The sequence below is a fragment of the Mustela nigripes genome, chromosome 1, assembly GCF_022355385.1.
Source record: "Mustela nigripes isolate SB6536 chromosome 1, MUSNIG.SB6536, whole genome shotgun sequence".
NCBI lineage: Eukaryota > Metazoa > Chordata > Mammalia > Carnivora > Mustelidae > Mustela > Mustela nigripes.
The window spans coordinates 168,093,521-168,117,764 of record NC_081557.1 but is presented as its reverse complement, the minus strand read 5'-3'; the positions used below and the strand labels follow the sequence as shown (position 1 = coordinate 168,117,764).

Sequence of the window (24,244 nt, the reverse complement as noted above, 5' to 3'; positions counted from 1 at the left end):
TTCTATCATCTCCCTCAAAGTTGCAACTCATGATTGGTAAATGCAAAAACTGTGAACACATTCGAATGACTTTTCTCTGTAAACTATAATATTTTTATTTTGATGTAATTGTATACTTAACAGAAAATTGCAAAACTAGTGGGGGTAGTTTCCAGATAGCCTTCAAACAGCTTAACATCTTGTATAACCAGTACAATGGTCAGAAAAAAAAAAATGAAGTGTGCTTTTGTACTAATAACTAAACTAAACACTATATTTGAATTTCAACACTACATTCTTTTACTGTTCTAGAATCTATCATTCATATTTTTTTGGTCACATTTTTTGTTATAGATTTTGACCATACACATTTTTTTACTTCCACAGTCTTAAAATGCTGAGATTCCTCAGTCTTATTTTATCTTTAATGACCTTGATATTTTGGAAGAGCATCGACCCATTATTTTGTCAACTGTCCCTCATTTGAGTTTGTTCATGTCTAATTTTTTCTCATGATTCGACATGATCACATGCATTTTGGGCAAAAGTACTACAGAGATGGTACTGTGTCCTCCTCACTTGTTTATGATGGGAATGTGTGTTATTCCTTGGTTGACCTTGGTTATTTGGTTAAGGTGGTCTCTGTCTGGTTTCTCACTAAAAATCTACTGTCTTTGCTTTTAATAGTCAGATAGGAGATACTTTGAAACTATGAAATTCTCCTCAAACTTTATCCACTAAATCAAACACTGAACGGTGGTTTTGGCTGCAACAATTATAACTTCAGTGTTTGTTTAATGGTGATTTTCTATTCTTCTCTTCCTTCTATATTTATTCATTGAAATGTACTATCAGGAAGATTTTCCTTTCTCACTTATTTATATCACTATGAACTCTATTTTATCTCATAGGTAGCATTATGTATGTTGTTGCTCAAATATGTAAGCTATAATATTTTTAATTAGGAAAAACTCTTCTATAAGCATAGAGGCACCTGACACACTCAAAAAAATTTTGCTAAACAAAAAATATTATTTTGCTAAATGAAAAATATTAAATATAGAGAGATTGTAGATATAGAGAGATTATAGATCTCTCTATATTGAAATATGTAGATATTTGAGCTGAAATATTTTCACAAGTACTAGCTTTTAGTCTCCATTTGATTTCTTTTCTTTATTTTTACAAAATAAACTCACCAAATAAATTGTTTCTATTTATGATTTTTGAATATTTTTCCAAATGTAGATATTGTAAAATCTGGTACAGAATATTATTTTATTCTATTTAATAGGAGCTCCATCAAAACTTCTTTCTATAAGTCAAGTTTTCCAAAATGTTATTATAGAATTTTAAAATTAAATCTTCGTTACCATATAAACCCATTTTTTAAAAAAGCTAACTCCTGGTTATATTAGTGATAAATTTCAGTGTCTTCCTATTTGCAATTTCTTTTTCAGTAATTACAATTGTAAAGATTAAAATGCTGAAGTAGTTCTTTTTCCTCTTTCTTTGTTGAATACTTTAACTAAAGACTTCTCATTAATTTTGAGTAAATGTCAGTTTCTTAAAGTTGATTACTGACCAGCAACAAAGAAAATATTACCATCATGCATAAGATTGTTATTTAAATTAATATAAACTTTATCCTCCAGATATTGTATTTAGTTTACTCTAACTTTGTATGTATAAAGCTGTGTGAATTTTGACTATAGTTACCATTTCAACTAATAGAATATCACAGCTTTAGTACATAATCACCACAATCTCAATTTCTGTTCCATAGATTTCTTGTCTTTATTTTTATATATTTTTTAAAGATTTTATTTATTTATTTGACAGACAGATAGAGAGCACAAGTAAGCAGAGTGGCAGGCAGAGGGAGAGGGAGAAGCAGGCTCCCCGCTGAGTAGGGAGCCCCATGTGGGATTTGATCCCAGAACCCTGGGATCATGACCCAAGCTGATGGCAGACGCTGAACTGACTGAGCCACCCAGAAGCCCCAAGATTTCTTACTTTAATAAAAATACTAGTTTACTGAGATGTTGTGCTCCCCCAAAATATGTGTTCATATTTCCATTTGCGTTCACAAGCTTAATTTTTAAAGTAAGAATAGCATTCACAATTCACAAAATTCACCTTGGAAACAATAAACTTCCAAAAATTGTCTTGTGTTCTGTGAACTGGTTGAACTTCTTTTTTTAAAAAAATATGTATTCATTCATTTATTTTAGAGAGAGAGAGAAAGTGAGGGGAGAGGCAAAGAGAGAGAGAGAGAGAGAGGAACTTTAGCAGGTTCCACACTGAGCATGGAGCCTGATGCAGGTTGGATCCCAAGACCCTGAGATGATGACCTGAGCTGAAACCAAGAGTCAGATGTTAAACCAACTCTGCCATCCAGGTGCCCCTGGTTAAATTAATTTTTTTATCATTATAAGAATTAATTGATTTTTAAATTTAATTTACCTGCTCACACTGTTTAAAACTGTCATAATTTGACTATTGGTAAACTCTCCTGACATTGGTATCAACTCATTAATAACCATTGCTTTACATTTCTTATGGGCCCAAGGACACTCAGAACTAAAAGTGAGAACAATCAATTTAGGATAACTGTCCTTTGACCTAACGAAGCCATGCTGCATGAAGTGCTCAGTGTCACCTACTTCTGCAGCTGCAAGTGTGAAACCACATGCCCTTGGGCTTAAAATCATAGGTAAGAGTTCCACAAGTGGGAAGAAGTTTGGGAAGAAGGTTCCAAGGGAAGGGAGCAGGCCGAACAGAAGCTGGTCCGCGAATGCCGAATGCCAAGGTTTGAAAACAATGGGCACAGTCTTTATAAAGCAATGACTAACTTCTGATGTAGATATTGCTGCTGCTTCTGCAGATTTCTGTCTTCTGATTTTCTTACGGTCAGTGATAGTATTAAGAACCCCATGGTGGATAGCGAGTGTTCTGTGTGTTAAATGCTCATCATCAACTTTCTTCAACAACAGAAAATCAACACTTAATTTTTATTAAACATGCATAGATGAAACCCTTGCTTCTGAAAGGGCTTATTGCAAAACATAACCAGATCATTAAGTAAGCATAACCAGTTAGCATAACCAGATCATTAAAAAGTTAGGGATTTATATCATAAGATAAATTACCAAACTTGTAGCAACGACATCTAGATACTCTGTAGCAGGACTGCAAATCTTCTACCTCTCACAGGAATTTTGCTTACATCTAATCTTTAATTCCCTATAGGTCCTACTAAAACCCACTGACTAGTATCCTGGGGGCTTTGTGCCTCTCACAGGTCTTGGCATGGGCCACCCATCATGGGCCCGGACATAGTCACTGCTATCCCCAGTGGACAGCAGAATCTGTAGCCTCAGACACATCTCCCAGCACCGCCAGAACAGGAAGCAGTTAGTTAAGCTTCACGTCCAAATGTCATCTTTTTATCAGTGAGTGCAATGTGTGCTGTACTTCAAAAGGTTGGGAAAGGAGGGATGGGCTGTCTTTCAGAGTTTACCGTGTGTTACAGAAAGAACTCTGTCACATATACCTGCCTCTTATATTCTATTAGAAGAGACCAGTTAGAAATGGAGTACAATGTAGAGGTCTCACCAAATCTCTTGTAGTACAATGATTAGTCATGATCCTCCTTAAAAAGGAGACATTCCAGGACAAATGCTAGAACAATTGGCTAAAACCAGGATTTCTAGGTAAATTAGGACACTTGCCTCCTTAAAGCTGGAATTGTCTTTGACTTTAGCACAAGTAACCAACCCCTAAATCTTGTTTATGCTTCATTCGACATTTCTCTTGAATCTGACCCCCCTTTTTTATTCTCATTTTATCCTCCATAGCCTAGATGCTTGCTACCACACGCCTGCACATTATTTATAACAACATATTTACTAGTCTAGGACTCATTTTTTTCCTTCATGCCATTCTCTTCCTACTTACCATCATGTTCTTTCTCCAGAAACTCGTATGTCTCATCACACCCTTGCTGAAAAATCTTTCAATTTTTCCTCAGTACCTGCAGAGTAAATTCCAAATTTGATTCCAAGTGTAGTCTGTCTCTATTCTGCACTTGCAGATTAATTTCTTTTCCTTTCTAAAGACTTATTTAGAGAGAGCGCATGCGCTCATATGTGCAAATAGGAGGAGGGGTAGAGGGAGAGAATCTTCAAGCAGACTCCCCACTGAGCACAGAGCCAGTGGGGCTTGATCTCACCATCCATGAGATCATGAACTGTGTTGAAACCAAGAGCCAGAGGCTTAACCAACTGAGCCATCCAGGTGCTCCTAAGATTCATTTCTGATTCACTTTTGCTTCAGATTCATCCTTCACTCTTGCTTGGCTTGATCTCTCGCCATTTCCTAAACATGCTTGGCTTTTGGCATTTGCTGTCCATGCTTTTGTTTATGCTGTTGCTTCTGCTTAGTCTTCCAGACCTGGTCCAGACCTGGACCCCACTTGTTGAAATCTAGACTGTAACTCCAAGCCCAAGTAACATCTTCAAGGATCCTTCTGTGATTCCCCATCTAGAAATAGTCTTCTTATCCTCTGAAGTTCTGCAGTAGTGTAGAAAATAGTCTGATTGTGTATTACCCAAATAACTTCAACTCAGGGAACTTTTCAATGGCAAACTTTTGGAGGACAGAGATGATCTCTTTCATCTTTTGATACCCAACAATGCTTTATATACACTGCTACTTAATAACTATTCATTGAGTGAATTAATAAATGAATGGTCAATCAATCCACACTAAAGTAATAATGAACAGAGTCCTTCCTTCAGAAAATACATTTACAGCATATTAGAAACTATGTTAGCTCAGGTTGCCATAACAAAATACCATAGATTGGGGAGAGGAAGGCTTTAAACAACAGACATTTCTCACAGTTCTGGAGTCTCAGAAATCCAAGATTAAGGTGCCAGCTGCTTCAGTTCCTAGTAAGGACCTCCTTCCGGGCTTACAGATAGTTACCCTCTTGTTGTGTCCTCACATGGTGAAGAGGGAGAGAGGGAGCTCTGGTCTCTCTTTCTTTCCTTATGCTAAGCCCATTGTGGGGACCCTCTCCTTGCCTCATGACTTCATCTAAACCAAAATTACCTCCCAAAAGCCTCATCCCCAAATACCATTACACTGAGGTATTTAGGTGTAAGCCTACTGTTAGGGCTCCAACATATGAATTTTTGGGGAACACAAACATTTAGTACAGAATAGGGACATTCAGTCACAAGTAATGGTTAAATTTAAACCTGTCTGTCAGAGAATCTTTTTGAGTGAGCTGACCTTTGGGTCTATAAAACACTACAAGTAGGGTGGTTCACCTAATATCAATCTGGCTTATTAAACTTTGGGTCTCCCATAAAAACTAAATAAGATCAATTCCATTTTTAAAATTCTGATTTTCTTTAACAAGTAAAACCACAATGAGTAAAGACATAAGGTGTGAGTGTGTTTGTGTCTATATAAGTCTCAAAGAAAGGATCCACATCAAACTGATAACGGTGGTTACTTATCAGGAAGATGGTGGCATTGAAGAGGTATGTTACTGTTGTACTCCTGACTTGTTTTTAATATTTTTGTAGGGAACATACACTGCATGCTATATCTGAAATAGGAAAATAACCAAAAATGTTTAAAGATGTCTTAGCCTCTGTGGCACTATATATATGATATCTCCGATGTGGTAACTGCCTTCAAAAAGCTTATAATATGGTATTCCCTTTGCAATTTCCAAGACATGGAGGGGATAAAAATTTGGCTCAATGCTTCCTCAATGGTATCTTTGTATTTTTTTCCAAAATCTCACCAGAGTAAGAAATTAATCCTGTGATTGAGAGCAAAAATATATTTAGAAAGCAAGTAATATAGAGGAAAAAGGACTAAAATCGGTAAAGCTATGAAAGTATTTAAATGTTTAATTCTTTAAGGATCGAGTAAGCATTAGCCATAAAACAAAATGAGAGAACATCTGGAAGGCAAGGAGGTTGAAAGATTGAAAATTAAAAAGCAAATTGTATGCTTTAGTGCTACTGTGGGACCTCAGCAAATGGATAGAAATCCATTTGAAGACAAATACAGAGTTTGTGTAATTACAATGAGCCTGAAGATGGGTTTAGCATTTATACATCTCCTGGGAAGCTTGGTGAGTCAGAAACATAAAACCAAAGCAAAGGGAGGTTATTAAAATATTATTTCCTGTTGTACTGTAGAACTCGAGAAGAGAGTAAACATACCGATTACTTGCATGGCTGGTTCCACGTCTGTTGTGGCCTCTTCCAGCAATGACAGCAGTTTGGCTGATATCTGATGCACTGATTCAATGTTGCTAAACAAGCTATCCACGTCCAGCCGATCAATCTGAAGAAACACAAATAGTGAGCACCAGCTGATGGAGAGAGACGCACTGTATTTAGGATGTTTTCTCCCACTAAACAGTAAGCATTTTAAATGCCAAACCGTGCTGCTTCCATCCACCGTTCCTGTAAACATTTTTATTTGGGATTTCTAGAGTAAATGTGCAGTTTTTCATGCAAATAAAGTGTGTGTGTGGGGGGTGTTGCATCTGTTCCCTCTGCTTTTTCTTTATTTTGACCAAGTTTTAATGACCCAAATATACATATACATATTCCTATAAAACCAGAGCATGGGGGCACCTGGGTGGCTCAGTGGATTAAAGCCTCTGCCTTCCGCTCAGATCATGGTCCCAGGGTCCTGGGATTGAGCCCCGCATCCGACTCTCTGCTCAGTGGGGAGCCTGCTTCCTTTCCTCTCTCTTGGCCTGCCTCTCTGCCTACTTGTGATTTCTGTCAAATGAATAAATAAAATCTTAAAAAAAAAAAAAGATAGGTTGTGCCACTTAAACAAACAAACAAACAAAACAAAACAAAAGAAAAAACACCACCAGAGCATGAAGAAGATTTAAGCCACCTATTCAGTACTTTTATTAACTGCCATCTATGAGGGTATGTACTAGTGTGTATGAATTTAGAACACTTTAATGCTTATACAGCAGAAGTCAGACCTTACTCTAGGCAAGTAACTATTTTCAAAGCTGTTTAAAACCACAGATGTTCTAAAAGTGATGACAAGTAGATGTGCTGAGTTGCTTCCTGCTTTTTTCTTAAAAGAAATGTGAATGGAAATTTCACCAAACATGTTCTACTAATTAAAGATTCATCAGATTTTGTAACTTCATGCGCACACTCAAAAACCAGTATAATATTCCTGGATCTCAGAGCTGGTGCTTATGATATTTTATTTATTCATCCATCTCTCCCTCATTAACTATTTCCTGAGGTCCTTCTATGTATCAAGAATTGTAATAGAAACCCAACTCTGTCTTAGGCATTGGATGATTAGTAGAGGGATGACCAACCATCCTAAACTATCTAAATAGAATTTGATGAGGTATGTGCCCTGATTTTGCTGGATCTTACTCTAAATCTTTCTCTAGTTTAAGTATAATCTCCTTTCATAATCAAATAGTGTCTAGTTGGCTTATGAACAGATTGGTACAGGCTCCACTGGGCTACCACAGGGAATAGGAGTGGTGACTTTCTCCATGGTTTACTGCAGGTGGGGTCATAGGTACATAATCACGTCATCAATACTCAAGTCATGGAAGAGCTTCACAGGTGGAAAGCAGAATTGCCTGTTCCAAACCAGGTCAGTATTTTAGGGGTGAGAGGGACAGGGGGTTCAGCTAAGGATCAAAAAAGGAGTCCAAGAAATGAAGGGGAATTGGGAACAAGGGACATAAGGGAAGAGGTAGATGTGGAGGAATTCTGGAGACAAAAGTGAACACTGTAGTTTCATCTTCATACTCTCAACATCTGTCTCTTTGGGTGAGCTAAGTCTGTGGTGAGTGAAGGGGAGGGGAGGAAGGAGGCAGGTTGCTCATCTTTTTATCCCATCATTTTTTGATTTTGACTTAGCTGTTTTGCCCCATACCAGACAGAGATATTATTCTGATAAGGATATTCTGTTATTAAACTTGAAGCATTGTTTCACATTCCACCTTTTAAAAAATTTGGTGACTATGTCAATTATTTCTTATGCAAAATGATCTAGATATCCACATTCCTTCCAAGCATCATGGGAAATTCCTTACCTTCCTATCATCAGTCTTGTCCTCAAGAAAACTTCCATCCCCAGCCTCATTTGTAATCAAATTCCACATGGTTCTATGTAATGGATTTATTTCAATACTTTAAGTATTATTTAATTGTATATTTGAAATTTTAAATTTAAAAAAGATTTTATGTCTTCTAAAATAATCTGAATCTCCATACTGTATCATTACATTGCAATCATTATTAGCTCTTGAGGTATCTAAGTATCTCATGAAATGTTCCTTTAAGTAGTTATTCTAATTGGATAGGGCATATATGATTCTTTTGCCTGAAATCTATAGCTACTCAAGACTTTCAGTTTCTATTTTACAAAATGTATTTAATATTATACAGAATATCCAAAGGGCAGATAATAGTTACATGACTCTTTTTGTTAAATGATAATTTTAAATAGCTAAAGATGTCATATATTTCTGGGTACCACTGATTTAACACATTATTTATTCTAAGGAATGGCTTTGAGTATTGAGCATTGAGTATTAATTAAATAGCAATGGGATAAATTTGCATAGCGCAAAATATGTTTTCCAAAAATTGTATATGAATCAGGTTTTGGGGAGAGGAACAGAGGGGGAGTCTTTTTTTTTTTTTTTAAGATTTTCTTGATCTATGGAGAGAAAGAACATGAGGGGGCTAGAGGGAGGGAGAGAACAAGGCTAGCTGCCCAACCGGGAGTACAATGCAGGGCTTGATCCCAGGACCCTGTGATCTGAGCCGAAGGCAGAGGCTTAACCTACTGAGCCACCCAGGTGCTCAGTGAGAGAGAGTCTTAAGAAGACTCCATGCTGAGCATAGAGTCTGACATGGGACCTGATCTCATGACCTGGAGATCACAGCCTGAGCAGAAACCAAAAGCTGGACGCTCAACTGACTGAGCCATCCAGGTGGCTCCAGATCAGTTCATTTTAGATGTGCTAGCTGAATTTTTCTTAAAATCATATTTTGAAATGAATCCTTCTAACATAAAAATTTCATTCCCAGTTTGCTTGCTTTATATGATAAAAGATCAGATGTAATTGATACAGTGTACCTTGTTGTTATTTAATTTTTTATGAAAACTTTATTCTGAAAAGTTTAAATCCTTTGTATTTATTATTTCACATGTCATTACAGCTTCTCTGTAAGATATGAATGAGTTTGAATATAAGAAAATTCATGTGAAAAGAGGTGCCATGCTCAAAATAAAGAAGTCAGAACAGAGTTGGGTCTAGAAATTGACCCTTTAATCCTATACTTTAGTCCATTACCAGCAAATACTTATGGAATGTTTTGCCCTCTCTGGATTTTTGGCTTATTCCTGAGTTTTCCACTAAGTTGTCACTTCTACAATTTCTTTCTCAAGGTCAGAATCCTTCATATCTTAGATTTTAAATTCATTTTTCAAGGATTTAATTCTATATTCTATCTATAATCTTAGCTCAATGTGGCAAACACTAAGTAACAAAAATATAGCATTTAATTTCATTTCTTTTTGAAGGACAGAAAGGATTAAAACATCAATTGGCCTGTATCACCATGGGCCTATGGGGATTCTGTGAATCATAAAATAAATTCACATTCAGTCACTGCTTTGCCAGGAACAAACAAATGTCTGATCTAAATAGGCTTTTAAAACTAGTAGATGACTTTATAATTATTGATATAAATTCAAAGAAGCATTTATATTTATTTATTAATCATTCACTAGAAATAGGCAATGCTCTAAAAGCTTAAGCTGAGTTATATTTTAAATGGATTAAAATTTTATTTTTTGGAAAAAATATTTAGTCTAAATATACATTATCCTAAGCAAAGTCAATGTATAATAATTCAAATGTACAAAACAGAAAAATTAAAGATTAGTGTTTCTGGTGGCAACTTAATACTTTGCTTCACAAACATATTCATCACAAGATATACTTCAAATGGCAAGTTCTCATTATACTTTATTAATGTTGAATTTATAGTTGTGTGCATGCAAAACTCCCCAGGTATAAATATCTAAGTAAAGGAAAGCAGACTTACAACATTTCATCAATTCAGAGACTATAATCACTGGGGTAGAATTACTTTGTACCCCACAAGCAACTTACACCCACTGTGTTCAAAACATTCCTTGCATTTTCCTGCATTTATTTCCTGGCCTGAGCTCTTGTGCTCACAAAGGCTTTGCCCTCATGAAACCTTGCAACGTTCTACCTGTCTGAAATGAAGATGGTAGTGACAGTGTTCATCTAATAGGTTTGACCATCTCTCTGTCCTTTCTGTTGCTTTTTTGGGGGAAGCCACAGCTCCCCAACTCTACCTAATTTGGTGGAATTGTCAGTCATGATGCTCTGCTCCCCTTCCCTGTTCCCTACAGGGTAGGCATATTACCTAGCTGGCCACAGGCATTGGCTCAGGATGGGCAGGTTCCCAAGCAGAACCAATGAGAATCTTCCTTGATTTTTAATGAATGGTTCTTGGGAAGTAGAAGGGCCTGGTTTATAATGCCTCAAGTATGTAAGTTTCTGTCTTTATCAGTTATCTTTGTGGAGTTTGACTGTGATCAAGTTGATAGAGAGAGAGGGAAGGCTAAGCCTGGATCTCGCTTGCCTAAAGCAAGACATCCTTATTACAGAAGCTAATAAATTGCCTTTTTATTTAAGCTAGTTTGAATTTTGTTACCTGTAACCAATAGGAAATATACTTTTCTTTATTTCTAGCCCTAAAATCTCACTTCCTCTTAAGAAAAGGTTCCTGCTCTCTTGATTAAAATTAACCTCTTCTTTGCTTCCATGACTCTTGCTTTGTATGACTCAATGCTGATATTGAAACCCACCATATATACCAGAGATATTTATTAATTTATCTGTCTCTATGTCAAATCTGTGAACTCCTCCAGGACATTTGTCTTTGTGAGTTATTTGAATACCCCACCATATCTAATATACTACTTGGCCCATACCTAGTTACCCAATGGAATTTTGACCATTTAAACAGAATCTAATCACTATAATTCAAATGATATATTTACTCTGTGGAAGCCATCAATAAATATTCCTCGTAATCACTCTATTGGGCTCTGAAAAACAAGTACAGTGTAAAAGATCAAAAGTGTTATGAAGAAAAAAAATAAAAGTCACCTAATTTCCTTGTTAAGAATATCACATTAAGGGGATATTTTATAACTTTCTACTTAATTTTTATCTACAAACTGTTGTACTCCGTTTGGCTATTAGCGTACCTGAAAAATTTGCTGACAGAGAGCAAATTTCTTGTTAGTTTACACTTGGGAAATTCCTGTTTATTGTTTTCTGTTTAATGATCCCTGGGACACTCAGCTAAAACTCAGTCACAGGAAGAAAACTAAACAGTTTAAGGTGTCAGCAGATTTCCAATCGTGGACACCTTTAAAAGTGAACATTGAGATTATGGACATTGGGGAGGGTATGTGATTTGGTGAGTGCTGTGAAGTGTGTAAACCTGGTGATTCACAGACCTGTACCCCTGGGGATAAAAATATATGTTTATAAAAAATAAAAAATTAAAAAATAAAAATTTAAAAAAAAAAAGATGGAAAAGTTCACATAAAAAAAAAAAAAGAACATTGAAAAGAAGTCTAGGGGGCGCCTGGGTGGCTCATTGGGTTAATGCCTCTGTCTTTGGCTCAGGTCATAATTTCAGGGTCCTGGGATCAAGCCCCATGTCGGGCTCTCTGCTCAGCAGGGAGCCTGCTTCCCTTCCTCTCTCTCTGCCTGCCTCTCTGCCTACTGTGATCTCTGTCCAACAAATAAATAAAATTAAAAAAAAGAAAAGAAAAGAAGTCTAGGAACAAACTTTTTAAAAAAACCAAACATGGGACGCCTGGGTGGCTCAGTGGGTTAAGCTGCTGACTTCAGCTCAGGGCATGATCTCAGGATCCTGGCATTGAGTCCCGCATCGGGCTCTCTGCTCAGCGGGGAGCCTGCTTCCCCCTCTCTCTCTGCCTGCCTCTGCCTACTTGTGATCTCTGTCTGTCAAATAAATAAATAAAATCTTTAAAAAAAAAAGTCTATCCTGTCTGATATAAATATTGCTATCCTTGCTTTAAAAAAAAATCAAACACTATTATCATGAAAGTAGTTCATGTTCATTGTAGAAAATTAAAGATGGGCAGATTAGTAAACTAAAGACTACACAAACAGCTAGAATCCTACCACATAGCAATAACCACGGATATTCTGAGGTATGTCCTGTCAAGTTGTTTTTTTCTGAATGTGTACATCTGTACAAAAGACTTATACATTTCAAATTATATTTTAAAATTTGCCTTTTTAAAAGGTGCCTGCGTGGCTCAATAAGTTAAGCATCTGGCTCAGGTCATGATGCCAGGGTCCTGGAATTGACCCTGGGTTGGGCTTCCTGCTCAGCGGGGAGTCTGCTTCTTCCACCCTTTGCCCCTTCCCTTGTTCAGGCTCTCTCTTGCTCTCTCTCTCAACCAAATAAAAATAAAATCTTAGGGCACCTGAGTGGCTCAATGGGTTAAAGCCTCTGCCTTCAGCTCAGGTTATGATCCCAGGTTCCTGGGATGGAGCTCTCTGCTCAGCAGGGAGCCTGCTTCCTCCTCTCTCTCTGCCTGCGTCTCTGCCTACTTGTGATCTCTGTCTGTCAAATAAATAAATAAAATCTTAAAGAAAAAATAAAATCTTTAAAAATAAATTAAATAAAATAAAATTTGCCTTTTTAAACTTAGTGTAACAGGAACATCTTTTAATGCCATTGATCTTCCTCAATTGCGCCATTTTTAATGTCGACATTATGTAGAAATACTTTAGTCTATTTAACCAGTCACTAAATCTTTGAAATCTAAATAGAAATGTCATTTTCACTATTATAAGCAGCTCTCCTGGCTAAAACCTGGTTTACACACATGATTATTTCCATATGATAAATTTCATAAGTATAACTATGGAGCTAAAGTTATTAATATTTCTTAAGGATTTTAGAAAGTCTTGACAAATTTTAGCAGCAACTACAAACATTGTTTTTCTTCTAATAACTGTGGATTAAAAGACCTCAATTAGATATTACTGTCCTGACCTCAATTTAGAAATATATTTTTCAGCTTCTAATTTGATGATCAAAATCACACAGCTTTAAAGTTATATGCACACACAACTGTAGAAGAGCAATGACAATAAATAACATAGATTTTGCAGATCATAGTGATTTCCATCAATCAAATTCTTCTCTGGAAACTGTTTCTGGAAAAGATTTCAGTGTTTCTATTTGATGTGGTTGGGCAGTAAATCTAGGTTCAACATAGGGTCCAATATTGGGCCCTTAATTAGAAATCATACTGAGGAAATCATAATGAGGAAAGCAACTTGAACATTGTCTGGTTCAGTCTTACAGAACGCTGGTCCCATCCACCCCTTCTAGAAGGCATTTCCATGCACAGCATTATGGGGAAAACTAGGTGTGTTCTCTAGATTAGTTTGTCCCATTATTAATCTTGGAGCCTAAAGGCCAAATAATATTAAGACTAGAACACTATAACTGTAAAAAGTATGAGGAGAAAGGAAGAAGCCTGAAAAGGTATAGAAACCTGTAAGAAGTGGAAACCCAATGGGGACATTCTGAGAGGAAAGAACCAGGTCTTGTTTTATTTTTTTAGTGAGGCAATTGAGAAGGAAAAGCTTGTGAGACAGAAATTGCAGCAAGTAGAAAAGAGGATGTTGGCAGAAGGCCCTGGCAACCACAGGGCTATGATAATTATCTAATTACTAGGGCATTTACTCAGACAGTTGGCTTCTGGATTACAAAGCTTTTCAGGATAAACTAGCCATTATTTCATCAGGTTTCTCAAAACTGCTGATTTGTGTGTGTAAGATTTCCTGCTGTGAAGCTAGATTCTAAACTGGCTAATTGAGTCAAACTACAAATTGAATCAATATCACAGCTAGATAGCAAGTCTTTTAACTAATTTTGCAGCTAAATGCCCAACTTGGCCGATAACTATCCAGAAACATTCCAGGCCAGAAAACAGAATGTGGACAGACCTCTTTCGGGATGTCAATCCCTTTGCAAAAGTAAGGTTGGGATTCTGAGACAGACATCTCACTCAGCTTGTGAAAGAGGAAAAGCAGAGCCCACAGAGGATAGACAAGGCCAGGCCAGAGACTGTGGTCCCATTTAAGAAATTCCTGAGACCTCTGAGAGAGGAAGAGGATTGAGAAGTTCCTTCCAAACTTTTTTTGACTACTAATAGAAAAGTCAACTTCTACTGATATCCTTGGATAAAAGCAAATAGTTGATCAAGGGTCCCTGGCTTTGTTTCTCTTATCTGCCTTGACACAGGGACAGGCAGGAAGGAAGTTACTTGGGGTTAGCAGTGGTCTTCACATTTGCTCTTCTTTCCTACTTAGAGTTTTGTATGAAATGCCCAGATGACAAAAAGTACTACTAGGAATAGCCCTTCTGAGCTAAAGATCCAGTGAATCTTATGACCCTTTAGAAATTCTAAAAAGAAAGCATGGGATAAACACTTAAGCTATATTGTCAAAATAGAGAGGGCAGGTGTTTGGGCACTCCATGTAGTAACTGAACCACTAAATTCCAGATTCCAAATCCCAGGGTCATGACTAGTTCACTCCTGTGTCACCTGGACCTCAGATATCAATAGCTTCACCCCACTATCTCTAGCATTCTTTGAGTCTTTTTTTTTTTTTTTCCTGGTGACTCCATATCAGGTCCTACTTTGTGCCTCTGAAAAAGCTTCTAAACTCATCTTTTTTCCTGGTTGCCCAAATTAGCTTGTTTGCTACTTTTGGTCTATCATGAACGTAAGTTTAATAAGGTTTGTAACATAATGATGAACTCTCCTCCTTTAAAACATTCAGTTCGTCCAAGTTGACTACAGAAAAGACCCCAAATTCCTCAGCCTGACAGTTTTATCTGGCTAAGACCTACCTTGTCTTATTCCAGTTATTTTTATTTTATAAGAACCAACTGCTCTAATCAAAAGGAATGGCTTGTCCTCACACTTGCCACATGCACCTCACTTACAACTGATGACCTACAAATTTGGGGCTCCTGTACTGCTCTCCTGACCATCCATTTGCCTAACTGGTATTTATTTGATATAGATTCTATCCCTTCACCAGGACTTCCTAGACCATTCACACAGCCTGATGTCATTCATAAACAATCAATAAGCAATTATTGCTGCTCATATTCCAGACACTGTATTAGGTCTTGGGGATACAGCTGTGAGCAAAGAGACAAAAATCCATGCTTCACAAAGGACACAAGTAGATGAGATAAATATGTAAAATATATGGTGTATAAATAGGGTTAAATGATATAGGGATAAAATCAAGCAGAGATAGGGAACTTGGGAGAAGTTGCAGCGCTGGGAAATCCCCTTGGTCCTAAATGTTCCTATATACACTGAAGAGCTTCCTGCTGCTACTCTCTCTATCTAAAAGGCTTTCTTAGACCACAGATTCCTACTCTGTCTACATAAAAGGAAGTCCAATGTGTCAGGAATGAACACTGTCAGGAGCATCCCTCAAACAATGTCTAACAGGAATTGGTGGATCAATAACCTTCACATGTCACAGCTCTGAGGGGTGTTTTTTATAGTGCCCGAGAGCTCCCAATGGGATGTGAGCACCAGTGGGTTTCAGAAGCAATCTCTTCCTGAATATATCTACATTGTGTTCTTTTTCTTCTCTGTTTCACGTCCTTAGTCCTTTACTGCTGTTCCAGGAGATCATCTATCAATTAAATGACTTGCTCTAAAATGCTTTTTTATCTGGATTTGCTTCTGATTGAATCCAGTGTAAGACCGAGGGAGGTGGTCAAGGCATGTTTTACTGAGTGAAGGCATGATGAAGGTGAAGGAGCCAGCCATGAGGTTTTCTAGGGGAAGGACTTTCAAGGCAAAGAAAACAGTAAGAGCAAAGAGCTTGAAACAACAGTGTTCCTGGCTTGTTCACTGAACACAGAGATGGCCAGAATGTAAGAATAGACAGGGCTAGAGGAAATGAGCTTACATAAGACCTTGTAGGACATTGTAAGAATATTAGGTTTAATCAGAATGAGATGAGAAGCCATTGGAAGATTTTGAGTCGAAAAGGGAAATGATCTGACTGATATTTTTAGAAGAATTACATTGGCTTCTTGATTGAGACAAGGATGGAAAAAAGAGATATGGGTCTTGAGGCAGGTGTAATAGTCTAGGTAGTTATTGGTGGGTTCTTCAATCAGAGTGGATAGGATGGAGGAGGTGAAAAGTGGTCTAATTCTGCAAAAATTTTGAAGGCAGAGCTGATAGAATTTGCTGGTAGATCCAAAATAGAGTTTAAGAGAAAGAAAAGTCAAGGATGATACCAGGGATTTTTGCCCAAGCTGCCATCCACTAAGGTGAGAGTGACTACAGAGAGAACACATTTTAAAAGGAAATTTGAGAGCTCAGCTTTGGACTAATGTTAAATTGGAGATGCCTTTTGGACAATCACATAGAAATTTGACTGGGGGGTGCCTGGGTGGCTCAGTGGGGTCAGCTGCTGCCTTCGACTCAGGTCATGATCTCAGGGTCCTGGGATCGGGTCCCACATCGGGCTTTCTGCATGGCAGGGAGCCTGCTTCCCTCTCTCTCTCTCTGCCTGCCTCTCTGTCTACTTGTGATCTCTGTCTGTCAAATAAAAAAATAAAATCTTAAAAAAAAAAAAAAGAAAGAAATTTGACTGGGAGTTGGATATAAACAGAGCAAGCTTTCAGGGAAAATGTCTAGGCTGGAGATAAACATTTGTCAACCATTAGCATGGTAGAGGGAATTGAAAGGCATGAAACCAGATCAGATCCTCAACGGAGTGAATGTAAACAAAAGAAGGAAGAGGGTCACAGGCTGAGCCTTGATCTACTTTGGTGTTTAGTAAAGTTGGAATAGTATGGGGAAACCAGGTGCACCTGGAGTCTTGGAATATAGGAAAAGGAAATGGTTCTATCAAATGTTGTTACGAGGTCAGGAAAGTGAGTGCCTCCATCTGCTAATGTCTAAAGCAATTGTTTGCTGCATAACTAATTAGCATAACTAATCAGGAACACCTTCTGTTGTGATCATTTCTTGAAATACATCTTTGATTGTTATTTGGCTTCTTATGTGTTTATAAGTTATTTTCTTGAACCAGGTTGTAAACTCTTCTAGGGCAGGACTATGACATAAATTTCTTCCCATGCAGAACTCAGAGGAGGGCATTGTATGCAATAGACACTTAACCTTTTAATTTGCATATTCAACTAAAATGCCACATTCTTCATGAAATATGGCCTAGTTAATCTGTCTGAAAGTGATCTGTCCCTTCTGTGAACTCCAATAACACCCATTGTCTGCACTTATCAATTATTGCTTTGCATTACACATTATCATTTCATAGCTGTGAGTCTTGTCATCTCTAACTAGGGACCCTTAGTCTTTGATGGCAAGGATGAGGTTCACAGGTCTTTATGTATTCCAAGTGGTCTAGGATTAATTAATTAATTAACTCATGTAATCATCAACCTGGTCTGTATTCAAAGTGTCTTAAATAAGTGCTTATCAATAAATATAATTTTCCCCAATATGTATTTTCTTTCTGGCCCAGCACTATTTAGTCTTTGGAGTCCAAGATTTATGGCCCTGTACTGATTTGCACAGCCATATTGATCCATGCCTGAGTAAAGCTGCCCCATCATCTCTGGCATTTCATTCAAGAGGCTTATAACATCATGCTAATAATTACAGCCACTAAAATATTGTTGCTTATTTTCACAAATAAAAGCAAATTAAAATAATGGTTTCTGCAACTCAGTTCTGAGAAGTGAGGTGATGAGCACAAGATCATGTTACACAGGCTAAAGGATGACTTTCCTAGATCTGGGTACCACCTCTCTCTCTCCCTCTCTTTCTCTCTCTCTCCCTTTTTCAATTCTGGACATACCAACCCCTGCACTGAACTGGAAAATGCATTCATTTATCTCCTCACTTGGCCCAGCAGGTTTTGATCTGGAATATAGATTATAAAAATTAGAGAAAACTGAAATTGCCACAAAGTGGAGTTTATGAGGTGCTTATAAATGTAACAACACAGAGGAGAGCTTCCATCATAAAGCTACAATACAAGGATTAAAAACAAATCCCTCATTTTTGAGCTGAGGTTTTCTGAACCAGCAAAGATAAGAGATTTCCTACCCATGAAAAGAATTTTCACATACTAGAATATTGATATATCAGTTCCACACCCAACTAAATCTGAATCCAATCTGACAGCAAACAATATGCCTTCCAAGATGACAAAACAGAAAAGTCCTTTCCAAGGAAAATGGGGAAATGCATGGTGATGACTCTGCCAGTAACTTGAGAAAGAGGTCAGTTACATATTATATATTAATGCAGCCACTTTGTGGTTGCCAGCACCATTTACTTGCATGATTTTTATGTTTAAATTTAACATTGCATAATTATAATCTTCTCCAGCACTTAAGAATTGCCCTTATTTTTAAAAAATTGTTTTTAAAGTAAGTTCTACAACTAATGTGGGACTTAAACTCATAACCTTGAAACCAAGAGTTGCACACACTGTGTACTGAACCTGCCAGGTGCCCCAAGAACTGCCCTTACTAGTAAATGTTTTAAAAGTAAATAAAGAAAAAAAATAAAAGTAAATAAAGAGTGATCGCTACTTTTTTTTTACTTTTCTAATATGACTTTAAGTATCTGACCTTATAATGGTGAAACAATGACCCAGATTATGTAATAAATGTTACAGTTTTGCAAAGGGGGTGAAAATTAAGTCTCTGATTAAAAAAACATAAAGGTGTGGTTATATAGATCATGGGATTCTTCATTGTGATGTAATCTTAGTAACAATGAAAATCAGTATTTTTAATTTACTGAAGAATATGTGTATTGATATTTAAAGCACACGTCCAGTAAGAGTATAGCATTTTATTATTTTTAAATTTTCTTAAAGGGTTTATTTATTCATTTGACAGGGAGAGAGAGTGTGCAAGGAGGGGGAGCAATAGAGGAAGAGAGAGAAGCAGGCTTTCTGCTGAGGAGGGAGCCTGATGCAGAACTTGATCATGACCTGAGCCTCCCAGGTGCCCCAAGAGTATAATATTTTAAAATAAGTACATTAGCTCAGAAATGTCAGCAAGAAGAAGAATTAGAAATTCAAACATATTTCTTTGAGTCATTGGTCCCAGCATCTCAATTATAGTTAATGTGAGTTGCTCTGATTTTCTCATATTCTTATTTAATATAATGAATAGAATTCCTATTTATGCTCTGCATTCTGACTTTCTGAGGAGCGTTTGTTTTCATATTATCAGCCTAGCTTTGATCTCTGCACTCTGAAGTCTGAAGTCCTGTGACTAAGGAGTTTGGCATCAGGAACTGCTGAACTATATGGGAGAAGAGACCAGATTGAGTAGGACATTGAAGTGAGAAAGGGATTTACTGGCTTTCCCCTACATTTGTGTCGCAATCTAGAAGGACTTCTGGTATTCCAAGTATAGAAGGAGAGAGAGCCAAGACACGCAGGAAGTTATTATTATTTTTTGAATGTTTTATTTATTTATTTTAGAGGGAAAGAGCACACACATGTGAGCAGGAGGCAGGGCTGTGGGTAAGGGGTAGAGGGGGAGGGGGAGGGAGAGAGACTCTGCAGAGGACTCTGTGTTGAGTGTGGAGATGACATAAGGCTCAATCTCATTATCCTGAGATCAGGACCTGAGCTGAAACCAAGAGTCAAATGCTCAACTAACTGAGCCACCCAGGTGTCCCAATACACAGGAAATTATTACATGCTATAGAGTTCCTCTGAACAACCTAATGTGTGTTCTTACACTAAAAATGCAGTCTCTATCTTTCTGAAACCACAATAAAAAGAGGATTCATTGAAAAATTTGACAAAAATAAAAATAAGAGAGGAAACGATTTTGTTCTTACATATATAATATTACACTTTTACTTAAAAGCATCATGTGGGGGCGCCTGGGTGGCTCAGTGGGTTAAGCCTTTGCCTTTGGCTCAGGCCATGATCTCAGGGTCCTGGGATCAAGCCCTGCATTGGGCTCTCTGTTCAGTGGGGAGCCTGCTTCCCTTCCTCTCTCTCTGCCTTCCTCTCTGCCTACTTGTGATCTGTCTGTCAAATAAATAAATAAAATCTTAAAAAAATATCATCATGTGGTTAAAGAGAGAAAGGAAGGAGAAGAAGAAAATAAGGGCATTATATTTTTAAACTTTTAATTTTAAAATATAATTGTAGATTCATATGCATTAAAAAATCCTTTTTTATTTTTGTGTGTATACACAGAAGGTCCTGTGTCCCCTCTGCCCAGTTTCCCCAGTTGTAATATCTTGTAAAAGTATAGTACATGTGCACTGGATTTTGATGTGATATGATAGAATATACTATGAATGGAATATGGTGACTATTTGTATAAATGAGACATGTCTATGAGAAATCAACATCTCAATCCCACTTAGTTCAGAGCAATTTTTATGGAGGAAACAGAGTTTTAGAAAGTAAGTTTAACATAAATTTAAAATAATTTAAGTTTAAAATAAATTTAAGAAATGTATGGTCAGTGTGCCAAGGTAAAATACTTTTGAGGCCCAGAATATAATCTGAAAATTTTGCAAGTTAACAGACACATGAATAGTAGCTGGGTAATTATATGAGGCCAGAATTAACTGAAACCAAAACAGACAATGATATTATAGAAAAAGAAAACTGTGGACCAGTATCTGTCATGAATATAGATACCAAAATCCTTCACAAAATATTAGCAAATTGAATCCAACAATGTATATGAAGAATTATACATCATGATTGAGTGGGATTTATTTCAGATATACAAGACTGATTCAACATTCAAAAATCAATTAATGTTAGCCATCACCACTCAACAAATTAAAAAAGAAAAAATACATGGTCATATCAGTAGATATAGAAAAAGCATCTGACAAAACCCTATACCCATTTATGATAATAATTCTCAATAACTAGAAACAGAGAAGAATTTCCTCAACTTGATAAAAAAGTTCTAAATAATGCAATATGACAAAAAATTAAATAAATAAAAGGTACACAGATTGGACAGGAAGAAATAAAACTGTCTTTGCTCACAGGTGACATGATTGTCTATATAGAAAATCAAAAAGAACCGACAAAAAATCCCCTCCTGCAACTTAAAAATGATAACAAAAAGTTTGCAGAACATAGGGTTAATATGCAAAAGTCCATGGTTTTTTGTATACTAGCAATGAACAAGTAGAATTTGAAATTAAAAACACAATACCATTTGCATTAGCACTCCAAAAATTGAAACACTTAGCTATAAATCTATCAAAATATGTACAGGACATATATGAGGGAACAAAATTGGAAGACTGATACTACCTGACTTCAAGACTTACTATTAAGCTTTAGTAATCAAGACAGCGTAGTGTTGGCAAAAGGAAAGGCAAATAGGAGAGAAAGAGGCAAGATGGAGGAGGAGTAGCAGACTGAAATGACATCAGGTTGCAAGAGTTGAGCTAGATAGTTATCAAACCATTCCAAACACCTACAAACTCAACAGGATATAGAAGAGAAGAGCAGCAGTTCGAGGAACAGAAAATCAACCACTTTCTCAAAGGTAGGACATGTAGAGAAGTAAATCCAAAGCAACGGGAAGATATACTATGGGGGGAGGAGCCGGCTCCCAGCAAGTGGTGGAGCAGTGGAGCACAAAATCAGAACTTTTAGAAGTCTATTCCACTGGGGGATATTGCTCTAGAGGCTAAGCCAGGGGTGGAGCCCTCTCGGGGACAGTGTGGTCTCAGTTCCTATGGGGTCACAGAAGGATCTGGGATTTCTGAGTGTAGCACAGCTCACAGGTATCAGAGCAGGGAAGCCATCTACAGAGACAGAGCCGAGGACTGAGGTCTCAACTTGAGGTTACTTTAAACCATGATCTGCGGCACAGTCAGGCCACTTGTCTTTGAGCAGGGACCCCACAAGTGGCAGATCTAGGGAGACTCACCTTTCTCCTCTGGAGGCAGGAATCTACTGGGTTTGGAGACTCCAAATTGGGCTCTGCACCAGAGACAGAAATGCTCAGTCACAGGCCAGGTGAGTCCAGAGCGCAGCCAGAGACCAGGGAGACAGGAGTGATTGCTTATCTCTGAGGGTGCACTGAGGATTGGGGCCCTGAGCTCTCCGCTCCTCTGGCCTGGAGATTGGGAGGCCTCCATTTTCACTGCCATCCTCCAGAGCTCTAAGGAAAGCATTCAGGGAACAAAAACTCCCGAAAGTGAACTGAGCAGATTTCTTAGCCTGGTCCCTGGCAAGGGCTGCACAATTCCACCTCCAGCAAAGACATTTGAGAATCACTATGACAGGCTCCTCCCTCAGAAGATCAGCAAGAGCATCCAGCCAAGACCAAGCTCACTGAATATCAGTGGAATATCAGAGCTAGGGTAAAGCAATGCATGGAATTCATGGTTTTCTCCCCATGATCCTTTAGTTTGCAAAGTTAAATTAAATTTTTTTAATTTTATTTTTTTCTTATTCTAATTTTTTTAACTTTTCCTCTTTCCTCTTTTAACATTTTTTAACTAGTTTATCTTAACTAAAAAAAAAAATCTTTTTAAACCTTCATTATTATAATTACATTTTATCCTTCATTATAGTTAACCTTATTTTTTGTATACATATAGAGTGCTTTTGTTTGTTTGTTTGTTTTTTGGATACAATTTCTTCTAATAGCTCAAAATATACCCTAAATCTAGCATAGGGCTTTGTTCTAGTCTCTGGCCTGAGCACATTCTCTCTTCTTTTTTTTTTTTCCTTTTTTCTTTTACCAACCAACTTATCTTATCAATTCCTTTTTTAGAATTATCTTTACATTCATATTCCACTCCTTCATCATGTTTACCCTTATTTTTGTATATATATCTTTTTCTTTTTTTTAAATATTGGGAGTCAGTTTCTTCTACGAAACCAAAATACACCCAAAATCAAGTACGTGGCTCTGTTCTATTCACCAGTGTCACATATATATTTTTTTTTCTTTTTTTTTTCTTTTTACTCCCATTCTTCTCCCCCTGGTTTGGGGTCTCTTCTGACATGGTTGGTGTACATTTTTCCGGGGGTGTTTGCCACCCTTTTTGTATTTTATTCTCTCGTTTCATATATTCTTATCTGGATAAAATGACAAGGCAGAAAAACTCACCACACCAAAAAAAAAAAAAAAAAAGAACAAGAGGCAGTACCAATGGCTAGGGACCTAATCAATACAGACATATGTCATATCTAGAGTTCAGAATGATGATTCTCAAGGTGCTAGTTGGGCTCAGAAATGGAATGGAAGATATTAGAAATACCCTGTCTGGAGAAATAAAATCCCTTTCTGGAGTAATAAAAGATAAATAAAATAAAATAAAATAAAATCTAACCAATCTAAAATAAATAAAATCTAACCAAGCTGAAATCAGAAAAGATATTAATGAGGTGCAGTCAAGAATGGAGGCTCTCAGTGCTAGGATAAATGAGGCAGAAGAAAGAATTAGTGATATAGAAGACCAAATGACAGAGAATAAAGAAGCTGAGCAAGAAACAAACAACTCCTGGATCACGAGGGGAGAATTTGAGAGATAAGTGATACCATAAGATGAAACAATAATAGAGTAATTGGGATTCCAGAAGAAGAAGAAGAAGAGTGGGACAGAAGGCATATTATAAGAGAGTTTCCCTAATATGGCAAAGGGAACAAGCATCAAAATCCAGGAGGCACAGAGAACCCCCCTCAAAATCAATAAAAATAAGTCCACACCCTGTCATATAAAGTGAAGCTTACTAGTGACACAAGGGGCAAGAGGTTGGTGACCCTCTGTGACAAAGAGAAAATCCTAAAAGCAGCTCGGGTCAAGAAGTTTGTAACATATAACAGTAGAAATATTAGTTTGGCAGCAGACTTATCCACAGAGATCTGGCAGGCCAGAAAGAACTGGCATGATATATTCAGAGCACTAAATGAGAAAAATATGCAACCAAGAATCCTTATCCAGATAGGCTATCATTTAAAATAGAAGGAGAGATAAAAAGATTCCAGGACAAACAAAAATTAAAGGAATTTGC

General features: G+C 37.2%; 1 protein-coding gene across 1 annotated transcript in view; it reads right to left on the bottom strand.

Annotated features, from left to right (window-relative positions):
- Positions 1-24,244, bottom strand: part of ARHGEF38 (Rho guanine nucleotide exchange factor 38) — a 148,999-nt gene that overhangs the window by 72,211 nt on the left and 52,544 nt on the right. Inside the window, exon 3 of the mRNA XM_059376838.1 lies at positions 6,231-6,354. Within this exon, the coding sequence (XP_059232821.1) occupies positions 6,231-6,354 (124 nt within the window). The remainder of the gene's footprint in view (positions 1-6,230; positions 6,355-24,244) is intronic.